The sequence below is a fragment of the Nicotiana sylvestris genome, chromosome 6, assembly GCF_000393655.2.
Source record: "Nicotiana sylvestris chromosome 6, ASM39365v2, whole genome shotgun sequence".
NCBI classification, from domain to species: domain Eukaryota; kingdom Viridiplantae; phylum Streptophyta; class Magnoliopsida; order Solanales; family Solanaceae; genus Nicotiana; species Nicotiana sylvestris.
This window is the reverse complement of record NC_091062.1, coordinates 44487467-44513916: the sequence shown is the minus strand read 5'-3', so window position 1 is coordinate 44513916 and position 26450 is coordinate 44487467. Positions and strand designations below refer to the sequence as shown.

General features: G+C 39.4%; 3 protein-coding genes across 7 annotated transcripts; 2 read left to right on the top strand and 1 right to left on the bottom strand.

Annotated features, from left to right (window-relative positions):
* Window positions 1-1430: 1430 nt before the first annotated feature.
* Window positions 1431-1772, bottom strand: LOC138870542 (uncharacterized). Its single transcript, XM_070148357.1, has one exon. The coding sequence runs from the start codon at window positions 1770-1772 to the stop codon at window positions 1431-1433; it is 342 nt and encodes a 113-aa protein (XP_070004458.1).
* A 9369-nt stretch (window positions 1773-11141) lies between these two features.
* LOC104240899 (kinesin-like protein KIN-14N) lies at window positions 11142-18334 on the top strand. Its single transcript, XM_009795803.1, has 17 exons — window positions 11142-11474; window positions 12006-12260; window positions 12513-12657; window positions 12738-12847; window positions 12951-13070; window positions 13159-13362; window positions 13864-14073; window positions 14157-14231; window positions 14360-14506; window positions 14594-14732; window positions 14836-14945; window positions 15189-15350; window positions 15432-15646; window positions 17294-17375; window positions 17464-17568; window positions 17665-17769; window positions 18036-18334. The coding sequence occupies exons 1-17, from the start codon at window positions 11427-11429 to the stop codon at window positions 18213-18215; spliced, it is 2412 nt and encodes an 803-aa protein (XP_009794105.1). The 5' UTR covers window positions 11142-11426; the 3' UTR covers window positions 18216-18334.
* A 3946-nt stretch (window positions 18335-22280) lies between these two features.
* LOC104240898 (uncharacterized) lies at window positions 22281-26117 on the top strand. Of its 5 annotated transcripts, none has more exons than XM_070150066.1 (3): window positions 22281-24144; window positions 24234-24324; window positions 25678-26117. In XM_070150066.1, the coding sequence occupies exon 1, from the start codon at window positions 22360-22362 to the stop codon at window positions 23380-23382; it is 1023 nt and encodes a 340-aa protein (XP_070006167.1). In that variant the 5' UTR covers window positions 22281-22359; the 3' UTR covers window positions 23383-24144; window positions 24234-24324; window positions 25678-26117. The 5 variants fall into 5 exon arrangements, with proteins under 5 accessions (XP_070006167.1, XP_070006165.1, XP_070006164.1 ...); XM_070150064.1 differs by having other exon boundaries at window positions 25591-26117; XM_070150063.1 differs by having other exon boundaries at window positions 24234-24561.
* Window positions 26118-26450: the final 333 nt, after the last annotated feature.

Sequence of the window (26450 nt, the reverse complement as noted above, 5' to 3'; positions counted from 1 at the left end):
TAAAAGGTCTCAAGACCTTCTATTTATACAAAATACCTTGGGACCCATAAAGCTCACCTGGTGCGACTGCAGAATGTCACATTAGACCGCGCTTTTTCATCACAAAAGGGCTGCTTGTTTGACACTACTGCTGAGAGCAAAAAATGGGGTGCGGCCGCGAAACTGCATCGCTGATCGTAAAAACTCCTCCGCGGACGCGGATGAAACTTTAGAGAAGTCTCATTTTAGACTTTTCAAGTCCGTGTTCGCTGCCACATTACGCCTCCGCGAACTGTGCTCCGCTAATCGCGAAATTTGGAGCGTTATCAGGGGTCTAACTACAGACTTTGCCAAATTTTTCCAGCTTTGTCCTGCACTGCATCAAACATTCCTACACATATCTCACAACCAGTTAGTCTAAAACAAATCCTACACTGAGAAGAAAAACACATGGGTTGCCTCCCAAGAAGCGCCTGATTTAATGTCGCGGCACAATACAGGTTACCATCAATCATTTGAGATGGATCATTGCCACCACGTGGCTGTCATCAAACTTGCCAAGATAGTGCTTCACTCTGTGCCTATTAACTCTGAAGATTTCACCATTTTTGTTTTTCAAATCAAGAGCACCAAACGGAGTTACATGCACCACCTCAAAAAGACCACTCCATTTTGACTTGTGTTTTCCCGGAAAAAGTAGTAATCGAGAGTTGAATAAGAGAACCAAGCCACCTTCCTTGAATTCCTTGCTACGGGCATACTTGTCATGTAAGTACTTCATCTTGTCCTTATACAAGGACGAGCTAGAATAGGCATGAAACCGGAACTCATCAAGCTCATTGAGTTGCTCTACCCGGAGATTTGCTGCAACATCCCATTCAAGATTTAACTTTTCAAAGCCCACATGGCCTTGTGCTCTAGCTCAACCAGACGATGGCAAGCTTTCCCAAATACCAACCGGTACGGAGAGATACCAATTGGAATCCTGTAAGCAGCCCTATAAGCCCACAAAGCATCATCTAGTTTTTTTGATCAATCGGTCCTATTTGCATTGACAGTCTTTGGCAATATGCTCTTTATCTCCCTGTTAGAGACCTCAACTTTCCCACTAGCCTGAAGATGGTAAGGGGTTGAAACCTTGTGATTGACACCATACTTTGCAATCAAAGTGTCAAATGCCTTATTGCAGAAATGAGAGCCCCCATCACTGATGATTGCTCTAGGAGTGCCAAACCGAGTAAAGATATTCTTCTTGAGAAAAGCCACCACACTTGGGACTCTTTATTGGGTAAAGCCACGGCCTCAACCCACTTGGAAACATAATCAACAGTCATCAGAATGTACGTGTTGCCACATGAACTCACAAAAGGCCCCATGAAGTCAATGCCCCACACATCGAATATGTTAACCTCAAGAATAGTGGTGAGAGGCATTTCATCCTTCTTTGAAATTCAACCATCTCTATGACACTCATCACATCTCTTCACAATCTCACCCGCATCCTTGTACAATGTATGCCAATAAAAACCACAACTAAGCACCTTTGAAGCCGTTCTCGCCCCACCATGATGACCACCATAGGGAGAGGAATGACAAGCATCAAGAATACTCATTTGCTCCTCTTGTGGAACACATATCTGGATCACACCATCATTGCAAATTTTGAACAAATAAGGCTCATCCCAGTAGTAGTCCAATCTATCCCATTTAAGCTTCTTCCTTTGGTTAGAAGAGAGCTCACACAGGACAATGTCGGTCAGAAGAAAGTTGGTAACATCAGCGAACCAAGGCATGTTATTCAAAGATACAAAGAAAAGTTGCTCATCAGGGAATGAATCATTAATTTAGAGTCCATCACAGGGCCTCCCCTCCTCCTCCAAGTGGACAAGTGGTCCGCCACTTGGTTTTCACACCCTTTTCGATCAACAATCTCAAGGTCAAACTCTTGAAGCAATAGAACCCATCTCATCAACCGAGTCTTAGAATCATTCTTTGTCAACAAGTAATGGAGTGTTGCATGGTCAGTAAGAACTATCACCTTGGCACACATGAGCTAAGGCCTAAACTTCTCCATTGCAAATACAATTGCTAGCAACTCTTTTTCCGTCACCGTGTAATTTACTTGAGCATCATTCATTGTTTTGGTTGCATAATACACCGATGAAACATCTTGTTTACTCTTTGACCCAATACCGCTCCTACCGCAATATCACTTGCATCACATATGAGCTCAAAAGGTAAGCTCCAATTGCGTGCGGTAATAATGAGAGTGGTTGTCAGATTGTACTTAAGAAACTCAAGCTTTCATGCACTCATCATTAAACACAAACATTGCATCCTTCTCCAATAATTTGCACAAGGTGTTCACAACCTTGGAAAAGTCCTTGATGAACCTTCGGTAGAACCCCGTATGCCCAAGAAAATTTCTAACCCCCTTGACGGAAGTAGGAGGAGGAATCTTGGAAATCACTTTAATCTTTGCCCTGTCCACCTCAATACCGTTCTTTGAGATCTTATGGCCGAGGACAATGCCCTTCTCGACCATAAAGTGGCATTTTCCCAGTTAAGCACTAGATTTGTCTCCTCACATCGGGCCAATATTTTGTCAAGATTACCCAAGCATTCTTCAAAAGAGTCACCCACAACATTGAAATCATCCATGAACACTTCCAAGAAGTCCTCCACCACATCGGTAAATATAGACATCATACACCGCTAAAAGGTAGCCGGTGCATTACACAAACCAAATGGCATCCAAGAAAATGCAAAGGTGCCATACGAAAATCTGAAGGTGGTTTTCTCTTGATCTTCTGGAGCAATCAAAATCTAGTCGTAACCTGAGTACCCATCCAAAAAGCAGTAGAAGGCACGCCCAACAAATCTATCCAACATCTGGTCAAGAAAGGGCAATGAAAAATGATCTTTGCGGGTTACTGTATTCAGCTTTCGGTAGTCCATGCACACCCTCCATCCGGTGACAGTCCTGGTGGGAATCAACTCATTCTGCTCATTGGTGACCACAGTCATACCACCCTTCTTTGGCACACATTGCACCGGTGAAGTCCAAGAACTATCCGAGATAGGGTACACACCCCCTGCATCTAGCCACTTGATCACCTCCTTTTTGACAACCTCTTTCATAGCCTCGTTCAACCTCCTTTGATGTTCCACGAAGGGCTTGGAATCATCTTCAAGTATAATCTTGTGCATGCAAAAGGCGGGGCTTATTCCCCGAATATTAGCTAGAGTCCATCCAATTGCCTTCTTCCTTCTTTGGAGCACCTCCAGTGTGGTATCTACCTGCACGTTAGTAAGATAAGAAGAAAGAATAACAGGTAAAGTTGAACTAGGGACCAAGAATTCATACCTGAGGTGTGAAGGCAAAGGCTTAAACTCCAAAATGGGAGGTTCCTCAATTGAGGGCTTTGTTGGCGGAGTCTTTCTGTTCTCAAGATCCAAAGAAAGCTTAAGGGGATCATAAGAATAAGAACCCATTCCGTGCAAAGCATTGACACACTCCATCCTACCTTCATCCTCATTCATATCAAAGTTCAACAATACTGCTTCTAAAGGATCCTCCACATTGATCATGGCACTAGTATCATCAACTATCACCTCCGTGACAAGATCCACAAAAGAGCAAACTTCATTACTATTCGGTTGCCTCATTGATTTGCACACATGAAAGATAACTTTTTCGTCACCCACCCGGAATGTGACCTCCCCTACTTCCACATCAACCAATGTCTTCCCTGTTGCAAAGAAAGGTCTTCCCAATATTATCAGCACCTCATAGTCGACTTCACAGTCTAGAATCACAAAATTAGTAGGCAAAATAAACTTGTCCACCTGGACAAGAACATCATCAATAATACCGAGCGGTCTCTTCATTGTTCTATCGACCATTTACCATCTCATTGAAGTAGCTCTCGTTTGACCAATACCCAAAGTTTTGAACACGAAGTAAGGCATCAAATTATACTTGCTCCCAAATCATACAATGCCTTTGCAAAATCCGCACTCCCAATGGTACATGGAATGGTGAAAGCACCGGGATCTTCAAGTTTTGGAGCCATCGAGTGCATAATTACACTTACTTGATGAGTCATTTTGATGGTCTCACAATCCATAGATCTCTTTTTAGTCACCGAGTCTTTCATAAACTTAGTAACCCGTCATTTGCTCAAGAGCTTCCACCAAAGGTACATTAATCGACAAGTTTTTCATCATCTCAATAAACTTCTTAAATTGGTTTTCATTCTTTTGCTTCGCAAGTCTTTGAGGGTAAGGAGGACGGGGTCTTGGAAAGGGAGCCTTAGCCTTGGGCACTACCATTTTCGGCATGTCTATCACGTGTTTCCTAGACGTGTTCACATCATTTTGAGTCTCCACCTCATTATCATGAATATCAATTCTCACTTCGGCATTCAAATTCTCTTCACTCACTTGTTCATCAACTATTTGAACATCATCATCTTGCACTTCAACCTCGTCACTCACAACTTCCTGTTGCTTAGAGTTATTCACTTCACCACCTCTACCGCTTCTTGTGATCACCGCCATTGCATGCCCGGTATTGTTCCCACCCTTTGGGTTTACTACCGTATCACTAGGTAGAGCCCCCTTAGGTCAAGTATTCAAAGATTGTAAAATCTGGCCAAGTTGAACCTCCAAGTTTCGGATTGAAGTATTATAGGATGCCAACTGGGCACCAAAGTCGGCATTCTTTTTCATCATTTATTCAAACATCATCTCAATCCTTCCCATCTCATTGTTTGATGAGCTAGGACATTGGGACCAAAATGGAGGCGATTGTCTAGTTGTTGACACATCGGAGGTCTTTGAAAGCCTTGTCCCTGATTCCCTTGATTGCCATTATTCCAACCCCTTTGGTTGTTGTTTCCTCCCCAATTGTTGTTGTTGCCACTCTAGTTGCCCTGGTTGTTCTGGTTGCCCCAATTCTAGTTGTTCCCCCAATTGCTATTTCCCTATTGGTTTTGATTCCCCAGTTTCCTTGGGATCTCCATTGTTGTTGTTGGTTAGGAGCATTGCCCCTTTTTCCTTGATAATTGTTCATGTACTGGACTTCTTCACTTTCCTCATCATACCCATCATGTTGGTTGAAACCACTTCTACCTTTCTCATATTGATTAGGATTTCCTTGACTTTATTGACCTCTTTGTCACCTCTTATTGACCAACATGTTTACACCTTCCATAGCATTTACTTGTCTCGGTGCTTGAACTTGCTGCATTTGAACTTTTGCCAACTGGTTCATTGTTGTAGTTAACTCTACTATTGCCTGGCCATGGTCGTGGAGCTCTTTGTGCAGGTGAATGACAATGGGATCACCCTGTGACACATTAGCTCGATTTTGCCATGTTGAGGAAGTATCTGCCATCTCATCCAATATCTCACACGCCTCAGCATAGGGCGTGTTCATAAAATTTCCCCCTGCTAGCTGGTTCACTACACACTGATTGGTCGTGTTAATGCCCCGGTAGAATATTTGCTGGATCATTGATTCGATCATGTCATTGTTCGGATATTCTTTCACCATTGACCGATACCTCTCCCAGATCTCATGAAGTGGTTCATTAGGTTCCTGTTTGAAGACCAAAATCTCATCTCTCAATGTCGCCATATGCCCCGGCGAGAAAAACTTAGCTATAAACTTGTCGGCCAACTCATCTCACGTAGTGATGGAATGGTTGGGAAGTCTTTTGAGCCAGTCCAATGCTTTCCCTCTAAGTGAAAATGGGAACAATCTCAATCTTAATGCATCCTCCGACACATTTGTCTATTTGCTTCCCCAACAGGTATCCACAAAGCCCTTTAGATGTTTATATGCATTCTGATGGGGAGCACCTGTGAAGTACACTCGTTGCTACAATAAAGTAAACATCACATTTTTAATTTGGAAATTTTCTGCCCGAATCCGGGGTGGGACAATTGCACTTGCGTATCCTTAATTTGGAAGCACCCGATGAGCGACTCTCGGAGGGATTGGGGGAGGGTCTGGAATGTTTTCATTAGCCTGGTGGCCTCTTCTTTGACCTTAAGGTACTAGAGGCACCTCATCTCCACCATTATCATCTACCTCCTCCCCTGGGATAACATTTATGAGAGGATCATTGTTTGTCATTTTGTACATGAATCGATTAACTCACACAAGTTAGTAAAACAGAAAGAAAGAAAAACAAGACATAAGACTAGACAGATAGATAACCAAAACCGTTTAGCTCCCCGGCTATGATGCCAAAAAGCGATCGGCACAAACCCTATACCACTGTATAGTGGCAAAAGTGGTCGATGCAGCTTTTACCCGAGGGGTCATGATCAATTTCCACAGAGAGCCAATATTAGTTTGGAATTGAGTTTCTATCTAATCTAGCTATGTGCGATGTTCTTAATTGCACTTCCAATCATGCTTTGTTTTGGTTACTATTCTACTTTTAATAGTAATGAAGAATAAAAATAAGCTAAGTATGATATTTTTTTTAAGGGTTTTCTCAATTGGTAAAAAGGCACTAGGGAAGTGACTTACACCTAGGTGAGTATCTAACAGGGTCTAAAACTTAGGGCAAACTTATTGTAATTGGGATCATGATATAACCATTGCACATAATTACTCACTCTATACCTCTCGGTAGTTTGAGTGACTTTGCCCTAATTGGCTTTCTCAAGCCCAATTGGGTGTTTAAACAATGCAAGTAAAATTGGATCAAGTCGGGTATTACTATCTCTAGGTTTAACCCTTTAATTGGGGCGATCAATCTCTTGAATGCACCCTAATTCCTTGTTAGTCTGAATTTCCTAGACTTAGTCTCTCTCTCCCAAGAAGAGCCTAAGTAAAAAAGGCACAAATCAGTATTTGCAACCACCAATTCAACAATTAAAGCATGAATCAAGCTAAATATCATTAACCCATAAACATTTAAGCCCTAAAATTGAAGATCCATTAAATACCCACACTAGGGTTGGGACAAAATCCTAGCTAATGGATTTAGCTACTCATAATCAAAGAAACAATTTAAGATGGAGATAAAATATAAGCCATTAAAAGTAATTACCAGAGTAAAATCTAAGATTAATTGCTAAAGATGTTCTAAAATTACTCTAAAAAGCAAAAAGCGGTTGTTCACGTGCTCCACAAAATAACAGATACCCTAAAAATCTGAAAAAGAACTATTTATACATAGCTAAATTTTTCGGACAAAATTGCCCCTATGAAGATTTCGCTGACAGCGGAAAACTGGTCGCCTCAATGCTTGGACTTCTACGGTCGTCCAAAAGCAAGCGTGGACCGCGGTTCTTCTCTTCTGAACTTAGTCTAAACTTGAGTCCGCTGGGAGCGAAAAATCACCCACCTCAGCTTTACCTTCAACCGCGACCGCGAAATATGTTTGCAGACCGCACTTCTCAATTTGAGCTCCAAACTATAGTTCTCTGATTCTTAATTCCGCTGAGGGCGAGAATTGGATCGCAGCCGCATTAGATGATTTTGCTGCCGCGCAATTTCACCGCGGGCAGCGGTGATTGTTAAACCCAAAAATGACTCTCTAAACCTCAATCCGCTGAGAGCGTAATTAATAACGCCTCAGCGGTAGACCTTCTGCTTCCGCTCTAATTCTTCGCTATCAACACCTTTGACTCAACTTTGAACTTGTACAGGTTTCACTCCTTTATGAGCTGGTTATGACTTTCTTATCTCTTTTTGACCAAACACTGCAAACAAGCACAATAAGTTAGCTTTCGGAAATACTTGCACACACTTTTAATCCAAAACCTAAGCAAAAAGGAGCATAAAATAGGCTAGAGTCCCTTATTATCGTCGACACTATTTGGTCTTGTAACCCCAAATGCTCTACGACCCTCGATCTGATGATGTTGGCCGATCTACCTGGATCAATGAATACACGTTTAACTCAAGATTCATAGATAAGTACGGATATTACCGGCACACCATTGTGTGGTTGAATAATGCCCTTGCCATCCTCGTCACTGAACGAAATGGCTCCCTCCAGGACGTAATCTTGAGTGTGGTTTTCCCTTGTGATAGCTATTTTAGTGAGCTTTATCATTTGTCCTTCATTTGTCCTAGAGGGATATCGACCCCTCCAATGATCATGTTTATGACGTATTTGAGGCTCATCTTGTTCGGACTGTATGTTGGTGTCCCTGTTTTTGAAGTAATTTTTGACCGATCTCTTAGAAATTCTTGGAGGTGCCCATTATTGAACAACCGAGCAACTTCTTCTCTCAATTTTCAGCAATCCTTGGTTCTTGTGGCCTTGAGTGCCATGATACTTACACATCAAGCTAGAATCTCTTTGGGTTGGGTCAGATTGCAACGGTCAGGGCTACTTGGTTTCCTTGATGCGCCTAATGGCTATACGATGTTGGCCACATCGACATTGAAGTTGTATTCTGACAACCTTGGTTCTTCTCTTACCCCGAGCGGCCTATCGAAACCATTTTTGCTCATCAAACCTCGGCTACTAGACCCTCGATCGCCTCTCTTTTTGTTCTTTGTGGGTTGATGCCCGGACCCATTTCCCCTTCGGTTTGTGCTTTATGGTTGGTATCGATCTCGTACCGGTCTTGGATCATGATCGACGACTCTCTTAGACCCGTCGTTGGTCCTGATGGAGAAACCAGATCCAGAAGAGGCTCTGAATTGATCGTCCTCGACCCTAATCTTCGGCTGGTACCTATTGTGGACGTCGGCCTAAGTTATCGCCGGGTACTCTACCAAGTTTTGTTTTAGCTACTATGAAGACAAGGAGCTTCAAGGGTTAAGTCCATTGGTAAACGCCTGAACGACCCAATCATCCTCGACCGAAGGCAGGTCCATCTGTTCCATCTGGAACCTCGATACGAATTCCCTCAATATCTCGTTGTCTCTTTGTTTAACTTTCTGGTCTCGAGCTTGATGACCCCGACATAGTCCTTCACGAAAGCATCTGCAAGCATAGCAAAGGAGTCATTGGAATTTGGGGGTAAGTTGTGATACCCTATCATTGCTTCTTTGGACAAAGTTTTCCCGAACTTCTGTAGTAACACCGATTCGATTTCATCATCTTCCAAGTCGTTTCCTTTGATTGCGCATGTATAGGAGGTCACATGCTCATTCGGGTTCGTGGTTTCATTATATTTTGGAATGTTGGGCATATGAACCCTCTTAGGGATTGGCTTTGGTGCCATTCTTGGAGGAAAAGGCTTTGCATAAACTTATTGGAATCCGGCCCCTTCAATATTAGGGGTGCTCCCGAGATTTGATCAACCCTGGAATTGTATGTTTCCACCTTCTTATCATTGGTATAAATTTTCTTTTCACTTGAATCCACACGCTTCATTAATGATTCAAGAATTCTCATTACTTAGGGACTGACCCCAAACTCAGCTTCACCCGGTCTCTCGGTGATCTGCTCATTTCTTCGGATGTTCTCTCGGGGCGGTTCGGGCTCAAATCTGCTGGGCGAGTGGTTTTGATTTTGCAGCTGAGAAATCGCCGCTTGTTGAGCATGCAATATTTAGAAGATTAACCATAGGCTAACCCCATCACCTTCGCCTTCAGGCGCTTATCGAGCCGTCGATCAGGGTCCTCCGCGAGCGCTATTTTCGGGATGAGTTGGCAGGTTGACGTCGATAGCCACCTGCGAGTTAGCATCGACCGAGTCGACGATTGGGACTCTGTTGGGATCAGGGGGAGGTGCCTCATTGCTAGGCACCAGGTTTTTGTTTTCTCCATGGTGGCCAAAATTAGCATCAACGTTCAAGTGGGCAGGCTAAGAATTTGACATTTTCTAAACCGACCTGAAATTAAGACTTTAAAAAACAAGCATAAAATAGGATGTGTTATGGATATTTGTATCAAATAACCACTATTATCCTTAGCTACACGGTATACGTCAAACTGTTTATCCTTAAAACAGATAACAATTAAATTTGTACGTGGTTTTAAGGATATGTGGATTGATTCAACACAAATAATCAAGAATGTTAGATAAACGAATTAAAGATAAATGAATAACCAAACGAGCTGTGATGTTAAGGCCGGGCTCGGATTAAGCTGAACAGTAGTTTTGCTCTCGACCGGACCCTTAATTTAAAGCCAATTGTGTATGAAGAATAACAATAAAATAAGAACTTTGCAATAACTAGAAAGCAGAAAATGAACTTGTATTGGCTTGGTTTGAGTGTTACGATGCGTTTTATCAAAGAAAAATCTCCCCTTTATATAGTAGAAGAGTTTCAACCCTAGTACAAGTCTAAAAAAAGTAAAAAATCCTCCTCTCTCGTCAATTACTGATTTGTAACCGCCATCGAACAAGATCCGCGCCGTGATATCCGGTTGGTTTCGGATATCACGACCCTCCATCTGTCGCCTACAACTATTCATTGTGCCTCCCGAAGTCTCAGAACTTGTCCCAATCCCGGGGTCCGTCATTTTATCGGGTTCGATGGTGAGCTCTCTGCTCGGGCTTCTATCCAAAGAGTTCCCAGCTTCGATTTCGATCTCATATATTCATACTCTTACTTCGTTTGATTTACTGGGAAATCTGAGTGTGCATTAACTCCGATTTCATCCGTATACAGAATCCTTTGCCTTTGAACCACAAACGAGAAGGAATGATAGATTTTTAATTTAAATAAAATGAAATATAAATTTTAATCTGCTGAACTATAGTTAACCCAGTTATAACATGTTGATTACCTTCTTTTTCTTTTAGGTAACTAACTTACACTTACAATAATTAGTGATATGCAATTTTGCTTTTAAGAAAATACGAATTTAAGTTATATATACTAATAATAAATAAATTTTACACTACCACTGTCATAATTTAGTAGTGCAAAAAAGTATACTTAAGGGTCGTTTAGTTATCGGATAAAGATATTAATAAAATTTGAAATTATATTTATCTCATATTTAGTTGTAGATACTTAGCTAAAGCTGGAATAAATTTTATAATAAAATATTTGTATTATCTATGTCATATAGAATGTGAGATTATAATTTTGGGATTATCTCGGGAAAAAGGGCTAAGAAATACATACCCCTAATAGCGTGGACCGTTAGGGGCAGATCTGGTAATACGTATATTGTTAAAACGCTCCTTAGCGCCAGATCCCCTCATTTCAAAAAAATTCAAAATCTACTCTCTTCACCCGCAGTTCTTCCTCCCCAAACTACGCCGTCGTTTAATCCTAATTCCGCCGTCGATTAGTGCTGAGAAAACAATCACACAGAGAAAATGGAAACAATTAGGGGTTTCCCCTTTTCACTGTCCGAGAGAGAGTGAGAGTAGAATTTGGTTTCAGTTAACGGCCCACCCCCGTAAACCCGAAAAATAACTTCCCGAAATCCCATCCCTCTGATTGTTACATCTCCTCTCTCTCTTCTCTCTTTCTCTCTCTAAATTAAAGGCAGTAATTTTCAAATGGCTCCGAAGAACCAGAACAAGCCGCCCCTTCATAGCCCTTTCAATGTAAGTTTTTTTTTCTTCTTTCTCCAAACCCTTTTTTATATTACTCATTGGTCTCTACTTGGCTTATGCTCATTTTCGCTGGTTGTGTTGTTGAATTTCACATTCTTGGTACATTTCTCGGGTGACTGTTTGATCTTACCTTTCCATGTTCATCAATTATTTTAACCATTAATTTTCATGTATTTCTTTTTCTTGCTTTTTCTTTGTGGGTTTTGCTTTTCCTGTCGAGAATTAGTACTCTAAATTCTGGGTATTTCTTATTTTACGTTCAAGGGCAGAAGTTCTTAGTTTATGTGTTCTTTGTGGGTATATACACTGGCTATATGAAGAATTTTTACACCATTAGTTCAATTTAACTGGCCATAGCAAGTTATTTGTCTATTTCCATGTTACCATATCAAGCTTGCTGTGAAGATTTACCTGATGGTGTAAAAAATCTATACACTGAAGTGCATAGAACTTAAACTCCTCATTTTGATGGTTAAGAGAAGAAGTTCCTAATTTTTGTGGGTTTACTGTTTGGTTCTGCAGAGTAACTACACAGAAGGTGAGGTTCCAGCAGGAAAGAGGCGGAGAATAGAGAATCCAGGAATGCCATCCACAGCTACTGCTGCAAGAACCCGGCAAGCACTTGCAGTGATGAATGGGGGTGCATCAGATATGCCTCCAACTAGTAGTCCGCCGAGTAGTGCTGATTCAGACTGCGGGATTGTTGAGTTTAGCAAAGAAGATATTGAAGCTTTACTCACTGAGAAATTGAAAACCAAGAACAAATATAACATAAAGGCAAGTAGATAAGCTATTTCTTCAGATTAAGGCAATATTGGTATAAATGTGATTATAGTTTTGCTTAATTTGTGAATTAAGGCAATATTGGTATTAATGTGGTTATTGTTTTGGTTAATTTGTAAATTAAGGTGCTAACATTAAGTTGCAGAAGTAGCCATTGCTGTGCTTCGAAAGATAACCTTTCAGATTAATGGCAATATGTATCTGCTTCATGTCTATTGATGCAAAGATTTTCGCTATTTCTATTAGGAAAAGTGTGGTCTTATGTCAGAGTATATAAGAAGACTCAAGTTATGTATTAAGTGGTTCCAGCAGCTTGAAGAAAACTATATTACAGAGCAGGCATCACTTAAAGGCTTATTAGAGTCGGCTGAGAAAAAATGCAATGAGATAGGTATGGTTGTGTTGCATTAAAACGAGTTAGTTCCATGGAATGAATTTTACACTTATATTTGCTTTTGTTTTTTCTTTTAGAGATGCTAATGAAATCAAAAGAAGAAGAGTTGAATTCAATTATAACGAAGTTGAGAAAAAATATAGAGGCACTTCAGGAAAAGTTTGCCAAGGAGGAGTCAGCCAAGTTGGTAAGCTTTGCAGGGCAATGTCTTGGGTTTTAGTTTGGGTGTTTTCGGGGCTTACTTTATAGATATGTTTTTCTCGAAATTTATTGCTTAATATGTTGATCAGGAAGCAACGGATTCTTGTAATAGAGAGAAACATGCTAGAGAGGCAGCTGAGAAACTGCAAGCTTCTCTTTCAGAAGAGCTCAAAAGAGTTCAACAAGACAATGCAAGTGCAAATCAAAAGGTAAAAAGAATTGTTCCATATATTGTTTTGGCTTAATTACAGTTGTGAATCCATTGGTAGGAATTTACACTCAGCCTAATATCTGCAGATTCAGTCACTAGATATTTCGTACAAGGGGTTACAGGAGTACAACAGAAGTTTACAGGATTACAACAGTACGCTCCAGAAAGACCTTGGAACAGTGAATGAAACACTGAAGCGCATGGAGACGCAGAAAGCTGCGGTGGTTGAAAATCTCAGCACACTGAGGGGTCATTATACTTCTTTACAGGAACAGATCACTTCTTCAAGAGTAAGTCTTTTTAAGTTTTTCTTCTGCTTTTGTTATGCATGTAGTTAGCATGATACTCTCATGATCGTATCTATGTATTTCTATTTCTGCATTTTCAGCACTGTCATCTGTTATTCATCAGCTGAAACTTGTAATCTGTAGCAATAAATATTACTTCACTTCAGGAATGTTAGCTCCTATCCATGTCTTCTTTTTGTTGATTTCTGCGAACTGTCCAGCAGCTTTCTATAAGGTCCAGAATATGATTGTTTTACAACTCTTTTCAGATTTCTGAATGACTGTTTATGATACTATAGGTGTTTTCTTTCTGAAAGATGGGTCATCATGTATTGTGTTGGGTCTTTAATTTACTGATTTCATATGGGCTTTTCATGATATATTTCTCCGAGATGCAGTTTGTTGGGGTCTTTGATTATCTGGACTATTAAGCTGCATAATCTGAAGATCAGGTGTTGATCATCAACTGAGTCGTTTTCTTATTTTACCTTTCGACATCATCAGGCTCTTCAGGATGAGGCTGTCAAACAAAAAGAAGCTTTAGCAAGTGAAGTAGGGTTTTTGCGAGGAGATCTGCAAAAAATGAGGGATGATCGTGATCAGCAATCATTACAAGTCCAGGTTCTAACAGCTGAAGTAATAAAATATAAGGAATGCACTGGAAAATCTGTGGCTGAGTTAGATGGCATGACGATTAAGACCAATCAGCTGGAGGTTTGTCTGTTATGATTTATCTCAAATGGGCTAAGGCAAATATATATCATCGGATGATAATCTCTTTCTGAATTGTTTCTCAGGAGACATGTTTGTCTCAGTGTGAGCAAATAAAAAGATTGCAGCAACAACTTGCCTTTGCAGAGAAGAGAGTACAGGTGTGATACACACATTTCTATGCTATATGGAGACCCTTCAAGATTGAATTTACAGTGTTCTATCTAACCTCAAGAGCTTATCGAAGAAGTGCCTCTCAAATATTTCAAATGCTTAATCACTTTGTTAGATGTCCGACATGTCTGCCGTGAAGACAAAAGAAGAATATGAAGAGCAGAGGAATGTCATTTTTGATTTGCAAAATCGTCTTGTTGATGCCGAAACAAAAATTGTGGAAGGGGAGAAACTACGTAAAAGACTGCACAATACTATTTTGGTAATTTATGATAACTATTGTGCAACTAGCTTAATTTGACTTTCGGATTCTAATTAGAGGTTCACTTTGAATCTTCTGCCAATACAGGAATTGAAAGGCAATATTAGAGTTTTCTGCAGGGTGAGGCCGTTACAGTCTGATGACACTATCAGTGCAGCAGGGAAGGTTATCTCTTTTCCAACATCAACGGAAGCACAAGGAAGAGGCATCGATTTGACACAAAATGGTGTGCACTCGTTTGTAATGCATCCAACCAGAAGGAATCTGTATTTCCTTTTTCATTTTTATTTTATCTTGATATTGACCTTTGAAATTTGTGTTGTTTTAAGGGCAAAAGCTTTCATTCACATTTGACAAAGTTTTCATGCCCGAGGCCTCACAAGAAGATGTTTTTGTTGAGATCTCCCAACTTGTACAGGGTGCTCTTGACGGTTATAAGGTGAGATATCCTTAAATCTTATGCACTACTGCAAATTACGTCTTAACTCTTGCAAAAGAATCAATACTCCATTGCATTCTTGGTTATGTTTTCCTTCCTTAGGGGTTTCTGGTAAACTGATGCTACTTTTGAACAATAAACATTGGTTAATATCTTCAATTGTTCTAAATCGTTTAAGGAAGCGAAAGCATATGTTCATCAGCAGCCTCACAATAATTTCATTACCCTTCTTTTCCTTCTCAGGTTTGCATATTTGCTTACGGTCAAACTGGTTCTGGTAAGACTCATACAATGGTGGGCAAGCCAGACTCTGATAATCAGAAAGGGCTTATACCGCGCTCTTTAGAGCAGGTATTTGAGACCAAGCAGTTTCTTCAAAACCAAGGGTGGAGTTATAAAATGCAGGTTAGCAATGGAGGTTTGTCGTGATCGATTTGCTCTATTTGATTTGTTTCTATTCTCTGAAAGCGTTTTACCATATTTCAGGTCTCAATGCTTGAAATTTACAATGAAACAATTCGGGATCTTTTATCACCATCAAATTCGTCTGGTTTTGATGCATCCCGACCAGAAAATGGAGGAAAGCAGTATGCAATCAAACATGACACGAATGGCAATACCCATGTATCTGACCTGACAATTGTGGATGTTCATTGCTATAGTCAGGTCTCTAAACTTTTTGGGCTGGCAGCAGAAAGCAGGTACTAACACCTGGTTATTTTCTCATCAATCTTTTAAGAAAATTTTTCTGTTGTGAGAATGCACGGGAGAAAAATATTATATTTATTAAAGTGTTGTACAACCCTATTTATATACAGTAATTACATAATAATAGGTATCTACTTCCCGATGTAGGACACTAAACATGACTAACTACTCACGCCGGAAAAATAAAAAGATTGTCGGAATTTGATGAAACTTAAATGACAAGACTCCTAATAATCTCCTGAATAATCTGTCCAAAAGAAGCTTGTCGGAAAAATCACTGTAGCTGCTGGAAAGTCCGTGTAGTTGCCGGAAAAATCTCAAAGTGATCGGAATAAAAAGAAAATGACATGGGTAGGCTCGGAATAGCCACACGAACAAGCTGTCTGAAAGAAAAAAAATTGAAATCTGGCCGGGAAAAGGCCACACTCGCCGGCGCGTGGGGAAGAACTCGCCGGAAAATCAGACTTCTGATCCGCGCGTGAGGGCACGTGAGAGGTCGGTTGCCCTCATCTTTGGTGGGGTTTGGTCGCCTAAGCCTTAGGGACCCTATGGTGGTGTTGGTTTTTGCACAACACCAACGGAAAGTGATTTTGTTACGGACAACTCTTAAGTCGCCGGAAATTGCACGACGACGAGGTATTTCTTCCCCGAAGTCGCTGGAATGATGCACCGCGATAATTTTCTCACTGAAGTTCTGATACCATGTGAGAATGCACGGGAGAAAAATATTATATTTATTAAAGTGTTGTACAACCCTATTTATATACAGTAATTACATAATAATAGGTATCTACTTCCCAATGTGGGATACTAAACATGACTAACTACTTAACATATGTCATCGGTCTTTGCATAAATAGGCTTTATATTTGGCCAAATACATATACAGACCATTAAACTTGGCCCAATTTTTTATTTTGGCACTTTAACTCAGCCTTGTTCCATTTTGGCCCTCCAACCCCATTTCTTTTGTTCCACTTTGACACAAAATTTTTTCTCCCAGGTAAAAATGCAGCGCGTGCAAATACCCAGCTGCTACCCCCACCCCCTCCCGTGGAAAAAATATTTTTTAATATATATTTTCAGTAATAACTACGGGTTCAACTGAACCCATAACTTTCGACGCGGAGGAAAAATTTGTATGTAAAAGTTCATTAAAATTGTAAAAAAAATAAATAGATATAAACCCATAACTTAAAAAATATAATGGGTTCAATATTAAAAACATTAAAATTGAATCCATAGGATTTAAATTCCGGATCCGCCTTTACGTTGGGAGTATGAAATTTGGCTTAAAAAATGGCTCTCACGCGCCTACAAGGGTGAGGCAAATCACACATGGAATCTAGTCAACATTTGTGTCAAAGTGAAACAAAAGAAATGGGGTTTGAGGGCCAAAATGGAACAAGGCTGAGTTAAAGTGCCAAAATGAAAAATTGGGCCAAGTTTAATGGGTTGTCTATGTATTTGGCCTTTATATTTCTTCTTGATATCTGTTATAAACGTATGCTTAATATGCCATTACTTTCACATTTTAAATATAGTAGCAGATCCAGTTTTCCTATATTTGGACTGAAATAGAGTTGAGCCTGTGATACCTGTGTTTTATCAAGCTATTTTTCTTTTTCGTCTTTGTGCAGGTCTGTTGGGAAAACTCATATGAACCAGCAGTCTTCAAGGAGCCATTTTGTCTTCACTCTGAGAATTTTGGGTGTGAATGAGGTTTGGACTGGCTAGACATTTAGCATGCCATTTTGATTGCTTCTTTTTATAAGCATATTTTCAGTTGACTAATAGTAGCCTATGTTAGAGTACCGAGCAACAAGTACAAGGTGTACTCAACTTGATTGATCTTGCTGGAAGTGAGCGTCTATCCAAGAGTGGGTCTACTGGAGATCGGCTAAAAGAAACTCAGGTACAAGCATGAAACTCCAATATCTTTTTAAAGAACTTGCCTATTTTCCAAGATGTTTCTTGCTACTTATTTCTCTGTTCCATGAGCTTTGTTCAGGCCATCAACAAGAGTCTATCGTCTCTAAGTGATGTCATATTTGCTTTAGCAAAGAAAGAGGAGCATGTACCTTTTAGGAACTCAAAGCTTACATACCTTCTCCAGGTAAAAACAATTCAACTCCTAGTTAAAATACAACATGGTTCTGGGTGTAATTTACTTGAGTCATAAGGCGTTTCCATAACTAAGCTAGTAGAGATACTAAAATACTTCCAGAATAAAGGTAGTCCTTATAGGACTGATCTATATATTTCCAATGTCATTTTAACAATTGTGAAATATGTCCATTATATTCACAATTTTTTTCCACACCCCTTTATCTGTGCTGATTTATTGTCTTTCCACATCTACTGATTATATGTTTTATTCAGCCCTGTCTAGGTGGTAACTCAAAGACATTAATGTTTGTTAATGTTTCGCCGGATCCTTCTTCAGTGGGTGAATCCCTGTGTTCACTCCGATTTGCAGCACGGGTTAATGCATGCGAGATTGGGATCCCAAGGCGTCAAACTAGCTTGCGTCCATCAGATTCTCGCTTAAGCTTTGGCTAACTTTTTGGCAGAACTCTCGTTCTAGCTTTTGAAATTGGTTGTCTGTAATTTCTTTGTGTGGCAGTTCGATTTTAACTGAGAACTAAAATACCTCTAACAGCATCCACCTCTAATTTGTATAGTGGAGAAAATAGTCTCTGCATCAGTAATAGCATGGGGCTTTTCCTTTCAGCCATATCTGTATTTACTAGGTTATCTCCTTCTGTATTAATACTTGATTTATCACTTTACCTCCTCCTTGTACCACTTTTTTGGAGAGACTTTTTGGTGGGAAATCTTCAAAAGTGTGAAACAAATTATTTGAAGTATCCATAGTTGTTGCTCTCCAGGTTTCAAGTTAATTATATTTTATATTGCGCTTCAATTATTTAGGATTTAACTTAATCAACTTTGCTTAAGTATCATAGAAAGTCACTAGGAAGAAATAAAAGATGAGTACATTTTATATGATACTTTTTTGTTTGCCCTGGCGGTTGACGGTTTGACGCGCCACATCCAAAGGGAGGTGATGTGGTGCATGTTATTTGCAGACGATATTGTATTGATTGATGAGATGCGAGGTGGTATGAACGTGAGGTTAGAGGTGTGGAGGCAAACTCTAGAGTCTAAAGGTTTCAAGCTGAGCAGGGCCAACACATAATACTTGGAGTGTAAGTTCAGTGGTGAGACTTAGGGAGGGGAAGGGGAGGTGAAGTTGGGCTCGCAAGTCATTCCTAGGACAGGAAATTTTAAGTACCTTGGATCTATTATTCAGGGGATGGGAAAATTGATGAAGATATCACATATCGTATTGGGGTAGGATCTATGTTGCGCGGACTCTCCAAAATGTAGCCGCACCCGTGTCGGATCCTTCAAAAATGCATTACTTTTGGAGGATCCGACACGTATCCTGCCACATTTTCGGAGAGTCCGAGCAACATAGGGCAGGATTGATGAAATGGAGACTCGCTTCTGGTGTTTTGTGTAACAAGAAGGTGCCACCAAAACATAAAGATAAGTTCTATAGAATGATGGGCATGCCGACTATGTTGTATGGGGCTGAATGTTGGCTTGTGAAGATCACCCATGTCCCAAAAGATGAAGATAGCAGAGATGATGATGTTGAGATGGATGTGCGGGCACACCAGGATAGATAGGATTATGAATAGGGTTATTCGCGATAAGGTGTGTGTGGCCCCTATTGAGGACAAGATAAGGGAAGCGAGACTTAAGTGGTTTGGACATGTGAGGAGGAGGAGCACAGATGCCCCGGTGAGGAGGTGTGAGAGTTTGATATTGGAGAGCCTGCGGAGAGATAGAGATAGGCTGAAGAAGCGGGGAGAGATGATTAGGCAAGACATGACGCAGCTTCAGCTGACTGAGGACATGACCCTTGATAAGAAGACGTGGAGGTCGAGGATTAGGGTAGTAGGGTAGACAGTCTGGATTTTTCATATCGGTAGTATTAGTACGCACTGTCGCATTCTGTTGGTAGTAGGTTTCTTTGACTACCCATCGTTTCCTTTTATTTTGATCATCTTATTATCGTGTTGTTTTTATGCTGCTTTTACATGGCTTTTTGGTGTTGTCCCTCCTTGTCTATCTCTTAATTAATGTGGTGCTTATATTTTCCTAAGCCGAGGGTTTATTGAAAACAACCTCTCTTCCTTCACAAAAGTAGGGGTAAGGTTTGCGTACACACTATCCTCCCCAGACCCCATTATGTGGGGGTAATAATGAGTATATTGTTGTTGTTGTTGTACTTTGGCAAAGTTGACGTATATTTTTGTTACAAAAAATTGTTTAGTCACTTTCTATGATATTTTGGCAAAGTTGAGTGATTCTTTGTATACTAAAAAATAGTTTAGTGACATCTTTTGATATTTAGGCAAAGTGGAGTGATTTTTTTTGTTCTAAAAAGTAGTTTAATCACTTGATACAATAAAATAAGTTGAGAACTTGAGATGATCATTTATGAAATTAACTTATGTACATACTACAAAGTAAATAATTGAAATCCAGTGCATGTGAGATTGCCTACTTTAAGAGCATTACTTTGTTCGAATAATTTATCCAAATATTACTGATACATGCCGTCAATCCACACTTATCTTGCATAAAATTATAGTACTAGAAAATGTTCCCAATAAAACATCTTCCTCCTTTGTGTGAGTTCAGTTGATATTCCATAAAACATGAGGGATTAGCCGATTAGGTAAAGTCAGGCTGTATCCGCTGGGGGCCTAAAGCCAAAATTCAGAGAGAGGCCCTGAGTAAGAATATCAACAACAAATTTGCAATGAAAAAGTATAAAATAAAAATAGAATAATAAAACCGACTCAAGAATTTGATAAGTTGATATACAACAACAATATACACAGTAAAAACTCACAAAGTGAGGTCTGGGGAGGTAGAGTGTACGTAGCCCTTACCTCTACCTTGGGAGGTGGAGAGGTTATTTTTGAAAGATCCTCGGCTCAAGAGAAAATATGGACAAAAAAAGGCCAGATAAAGACAATCAATTCAATGCAGTATGAAAATGAAAATAAGGAAAGTGAATAAGCCATGATAAAGCCGTCTAAAAAGGAGCAGTAGCTATCACAGATAAATAAGATAATCGAAGTATAAGAAATAATAGATAGTAGTAGAAATCAAAGGGTAATAAGCTATAAAGCAAGATAAGTTGATATATTGATATCGAAAAGTGTTGCATTGCTTCAATATAATGATTGCTTGTTGTAATGCTTTGAAGAAGACAACTTGTAAGCCGCGGTAAGTTGCCGATTGAGAGACTTTTCGTATTGAGAATAAGAATAGGTAAAAGAGAAAATGAAAAAGGTAAATATATAAATAATAATGTGGCCCATATTAGTTGTTAGGATATAATAGAGGCAAAGAAATAATTACCCGACCAATGTAAAGAAACAATTTATTAAAAATTATTTTATTCTCTAATTACTACAACGACCCTCACATTAAAGTTATTGTATTTTCGCTCCAAAAATGCTTTTTAAATTTAATGCACACATATTTTTTTTAATAATACATATACAATATATTTTTAAGAAAAAAAGGGAACCCAAAAAATTGGAGCCCCAAGCTCTTGCTTTACGCCTTATAATCGAACCAACCATGGGTAAAGTAACAAAAACATTAATAAATTATGCAAAAATTAATAAATTACAAAACGCGTCGTACATGCGGAATTTGTGGTTAATTTTTTCTGCTTATGAGCTAGTCAGACCTCTTAGATTACAAATCCAATGTGGATTTGTAGGAGTGAACACAACCCCCCCCCCCCCCTCCAAAAAAAAAAACATTTACTCCAAGTTAACATTTGTTTGTGAAATTGGGAATAAAGTTAAATTTGTAAAAATAGCACGGTATAGCGAGTTTTCGGACTGGTCATTCGAAAATAGCCATCGTTTACCAAGTCAATGAAAAATAGCCACTATTTTGCTGCAACAGAGACCGGTCCAGTATAATATACTGGAGTTCGGTGCACCTGTGTATCAACTCTAGCATATTATGCTGGACCGGTATACTTTGCTGGCTCCAGTATAATATATTGGAGATTAGAGCACCGGTGCTTCAAACTCCAGTATATTATGCTGGACCAGTATACTTGTTGGAACTCCAGTATATTATGCTAGAGTTCTAGTGTACTTATGTTGGAACTCCATCATATTTTGCTGAAGTTACAGCATACTTATCGTGGAACTCCAGTATAATATGCTGGAGTTCAAGTATACTTATGCTGGAACTCGAGCATAATATACTGGCGTATTTTCCGAGTTTTGAACTATATTTTCGCTCAGATTTATCTTTACATGAAAAGTGACTAAATTTCGATTACTTTTGAAACTGGGCTATTTTTGAACGACTAATTGTAAATCTGACTATTTTTGAGTTTCACCCGTTAAATTTGGACGGAAAAAAGAGAAAAAGAAAGAATTTTGGAGTTGAAGTTGTAGTTCGAATATGCATTTAAATTTCAACTAAAATTTTCATTTCAATATTCACAATTTTTTTTTTCTCTAAAAAATTAGAACTATTCATATACAAAAGCTTTATCTATACTGCCTTATCTAGATGACCAGATGTTCCCAAAGTTGTAACAATTTCTTTCCAAAAACTCTATCCCCTTTACAAGAATTCACTTCAAATGGCTTCCAATCTTCTTAAATTCCATGCACAACCCATCCAAAATTTCCACCCTTTGTTCCACTTCAACCTTACCAAATTGCCATCCTCAACTTCTTCCTTATGCTCTATAGGATCAACACAGCAACTTAACAATCTTTATCTCTCTGTCTCCTTCACAAAACCAACCAAGTTCAATTTTTTACCTCTTCAATGTTCACTCTCTTCTCCTACCCCACCTTCCACTAAAGAAGATGCCATTTCTCAAGCAAAGTTGTCTCTTTTAACTACTTTAGAGAAACCCCTTAACAATCCTAAGCTTGTTGGGAGACTCAAGAAACTCAAACAACCAAGATTTCGTGTTGAAATTCCAGTTGTTGATGACTCCTCATCTGCACTATCTCAGCTTGCTCTTGATATTTTTGCAAACATGCCCATTAAAAGAAAAGGCCCAAAAATCAAGATTCTGCTTTTATGGCCTAACCAAAGATTAACTCAAGCTGCACAAAAAGCCTTCGAGAGTAAGTCTTCAAACCCCATTATTGAAAATTTTGATATTTCATCAATATCTGATGATGGGGATATCAGAATGATGAGTTCTGGAGATGTGATAGTGTTTATGGCTCCAGAGGCTTCAAAATTAAGTGTAATGGAGGCTATTGCTGATGCATTGTATCCAAAGCCTGTGGTGATTTTCAATCCCAAATGGGGGTTTGATGAAGAGAGTAGCTTTGGTAAGTTGAGTGGATTTGTGGGTTCATTTGAGGTTGTGTATTCATTTATGGGATTAGAGGTTAAAGGGATATTAAGTAAGAGAAATGGTGTGATGTTTAAGTGTGTTAGGAATGGGGTTTTGAGTGGTGAGAAATGGTATGTCTTTGTTGAAGAAGATGGAGAATTGAAGGTGGTTTCAAGGTTTAAAACAAGGCCATCGATTGAGGAAGTTGAAAATGTTTTGTATAATTTGATGGCGATGAATTCACCAATCACAAAGTCAGCAAAGTTCTTGAAAGATTTGGTGTCAAATGTAAGGGGACAAAAGTAAAGCACAATAATTCAACTTTGTGTAGTTCTCATTAGAACTCTTTTGGTGAAAAAGGTGACTTAATTTTTAGAACAACAGTGTCTCGCTTGATCCTTTACAATGATATTACTGTTTTGCTACTTGTTTCCTTTTCTGTCTTCCCAATAATTACAGTATTATTCCTCTTAGATGTCCATACTAGCTTTGCCAGGTTTTAGTGGCTGTTACAACTTAAACTCTGCTGCAATTTCACTCTCTCCACTCCCTCACCCTTACTTAAAAAGGGACAAAAATGAAAATAAAGGGGAGAAAGAACGAGATTTATGTCTCTTTGCAACTATGGGAGTAGAACTATTGGCTTCACAAACTAGGGCAAGTAGGCATTGACATATGTACTTCTATTGCAAGGAGGTGGAAGCCATGTATCCGCCTTCTTTTGCTAGTATGGTAATTTGATCTCTTTCCTCATAATTTTGCATGGTATATCCAAAAAAGTGAAAAACACATTTAGCAGCACCATCTCAAGGATGAATCACTTACATTATCTGTGTAAGCATTCTTTGGTGAAATTCCATCATATGTTGCATAATTCTAAAACCTACCGACTAAAACAAATCAGAGAACCAGAAACTCCTGTAGTCATGAAAAGTTCCAGAATGTCAAGTGGTGCTGTTGCCAATTTACCATATCTCATTAAGAATTGGAAATCTTTTGGTCGTTTGATCTCTCTTCAGACGTATGTTCTCTCATTTACAAGCAACACAGCAACATACTCTGTTCCAGGTAATCTAGAGATGCTCTAATATGACAGCTTTTGATAATTTTCAGAGAAGTTAACATATTTGCACGTGCAATGTTTGTGTTTTTTGAAGGGGAGCCTTGGCGTAACTGGTAAAGTTGCTGCGATGCGACCAGGAGGTCACGGGTTCGAGCTGTGGAAACTGCCTCTTGCAGAAATGCAAGGTAAAGCTGCGTACGATAGACCTTTGTGGTCCGTCCCTTCCCCGGGACCCCATGTATAACAGGAGCTTAATGCACCGGACTGCCCTTTTGATGCTTGTGTTTTCTGGTAACATAGTCCTAGCACGTGCCAAAATGGCTCGATGAAATGGACACGGCCATGAAGATGAAGTGCAATTAGACAAGGAGTTAATGTCCCTAGCGGTCACAAACTTAAGTCTAATTTCAAGTTCTGCATAGGTAAAGAAAAACTTCATCACCCAATATTCCAATAAGGGCTATCAAGCAGTTTCTAAAGCTATGTTGGTTTATAATCTGGCTTTGTCTAAACAAAACCTTAAGATTGCTTAAATTGTTTTGGGTAGGAAGGTGTGGAGGTCGAGAATCAAGGTAGACGGCTAGTAGGTAGTCGAGAGTATTAGTGTTAGTCTTGTATTCTGTTATTGTTGGATTTTTTAGTATTACTTGTTGTTCCTTTCGTTTCGTTTTGTTTTCTTACTATCTTGTTGTTGTTAGTGCTTGGTGCTATTGCTTTTCTTCTCGTCTTTCATGAGTTGAGGGTCTGTTGGAAACAACCTCTCTACCTTCAAGTGGGGTAAGGTCTGTGTACATATTATCCTCCCCGAACCCCACTTGTGGGATTACACTAGTTTTGTTGTTGTTGCATATTGTCGAAGTGATGGATCATTTTGGCTAACTCGCAATTTAAGCCTTCAAGCTAGAAGTGGTATGTTTGACTTATAGTTGTTTTCCTCCATACTTCTAGATTAACAATGTTCATGCCGTAGGCCCATGCATCTCACTAAATCAAAGTTTTTTGCTATGAGGGGATGAGAAAAATCCAAATCGCTTTTGAATCACTTTGATATTACAAATTGTCTTTTCCCATGCACATCTTCATAGCTCCATTCGCCTTTTCATTCATGTCGATGTCCCACATAAGCGAAAAATGATTTTGAACTATGATGTCGTCATCCAGCAAAACAACCTTATCAAGAGTGGGTTACACTTTAAAGATATTCATACTTAGTAGAAATATTTAGGTGCTTCAAAGGGTGGAATGGATGTTACATGCATTTTAAGTAAAGGACAAATGTCTTGAAATTTCTGCGCTTACCTCTGGAAAAGGAATGCTTATGTGGTTCCCTTTCCAAAAATTGTGTGCTTCTGTGGTTCAACAGTGAATATATTGTAACTTTGCTGCACGCCACAGTTGTGGATGACCCTTACCCTGAACTGTGACCTTGGCTTTTGGTCTTTCTCCATCAGTTCCTGAACTCAGACCTTCGTCTTCACGAACCAATCAAAATGGTGCAACTCTTTAAATCTTATTATGTGAAGGACAACCTTCTTCAGGTGAGTGATGATGCAACAACAGAAGCGGCGTGAATATTATCAGAGGCAAGTACGTGATGGGAGTATGAATTATCAACTAAGGCAGGGACTAGTTATTGATGACAACTGAAGACGGGCGTTGGCATTCGTTGGATGCTCATGTGCTAGCTTCACAGCAAGACAATGCACCAGTTCTAAAATGCAGCTAGATGCTACATGCCGGTATAGGTAATCTTGAACTTTAGCAGTTTTTGTTTTTTGTTCAAGGAGACTGACCTGCAAGAGAATAGGCACTTCTCAAGCCTTAGTTTGGATGCAAGTTGTGCTCTTAGTTTGTATGTGGGATGTCATTTTTGCATTTTTTGTGGCTGAGGTTTGCATTGTGGATATCTCATGACCTTTTGCTTCATAAATTTTTCTACTTTTTTGTGTTCTAGTTATTTATTTAGAGGGCAACAGAATTAACCAACTCAACTTCCTTGTCTTGCAGACAAATTTTGGTCTATGACACCGTGTGGTACACTGATACCTTCAAATGTTTCTAATTGTATATAGGTTTGTTGAAGGCACGGTAAGAGCATAATACAATAGTTTTAAGCTTGACTGCGAAGGTTACATATCTGGTTTTTCGCCCTTAATTTCTGAAATAAACTCTTGGTCTGAGGGTTCTTCCAATACTTCATGTATCACCCCCCTAACATAGTGCAGGGGAATCAGGAGATTTAAATACGTGATTCTCAAATTACCTAATAAAAGAATAACCCAAGAGATCTTTAGTATGAAAATAGCAAAAT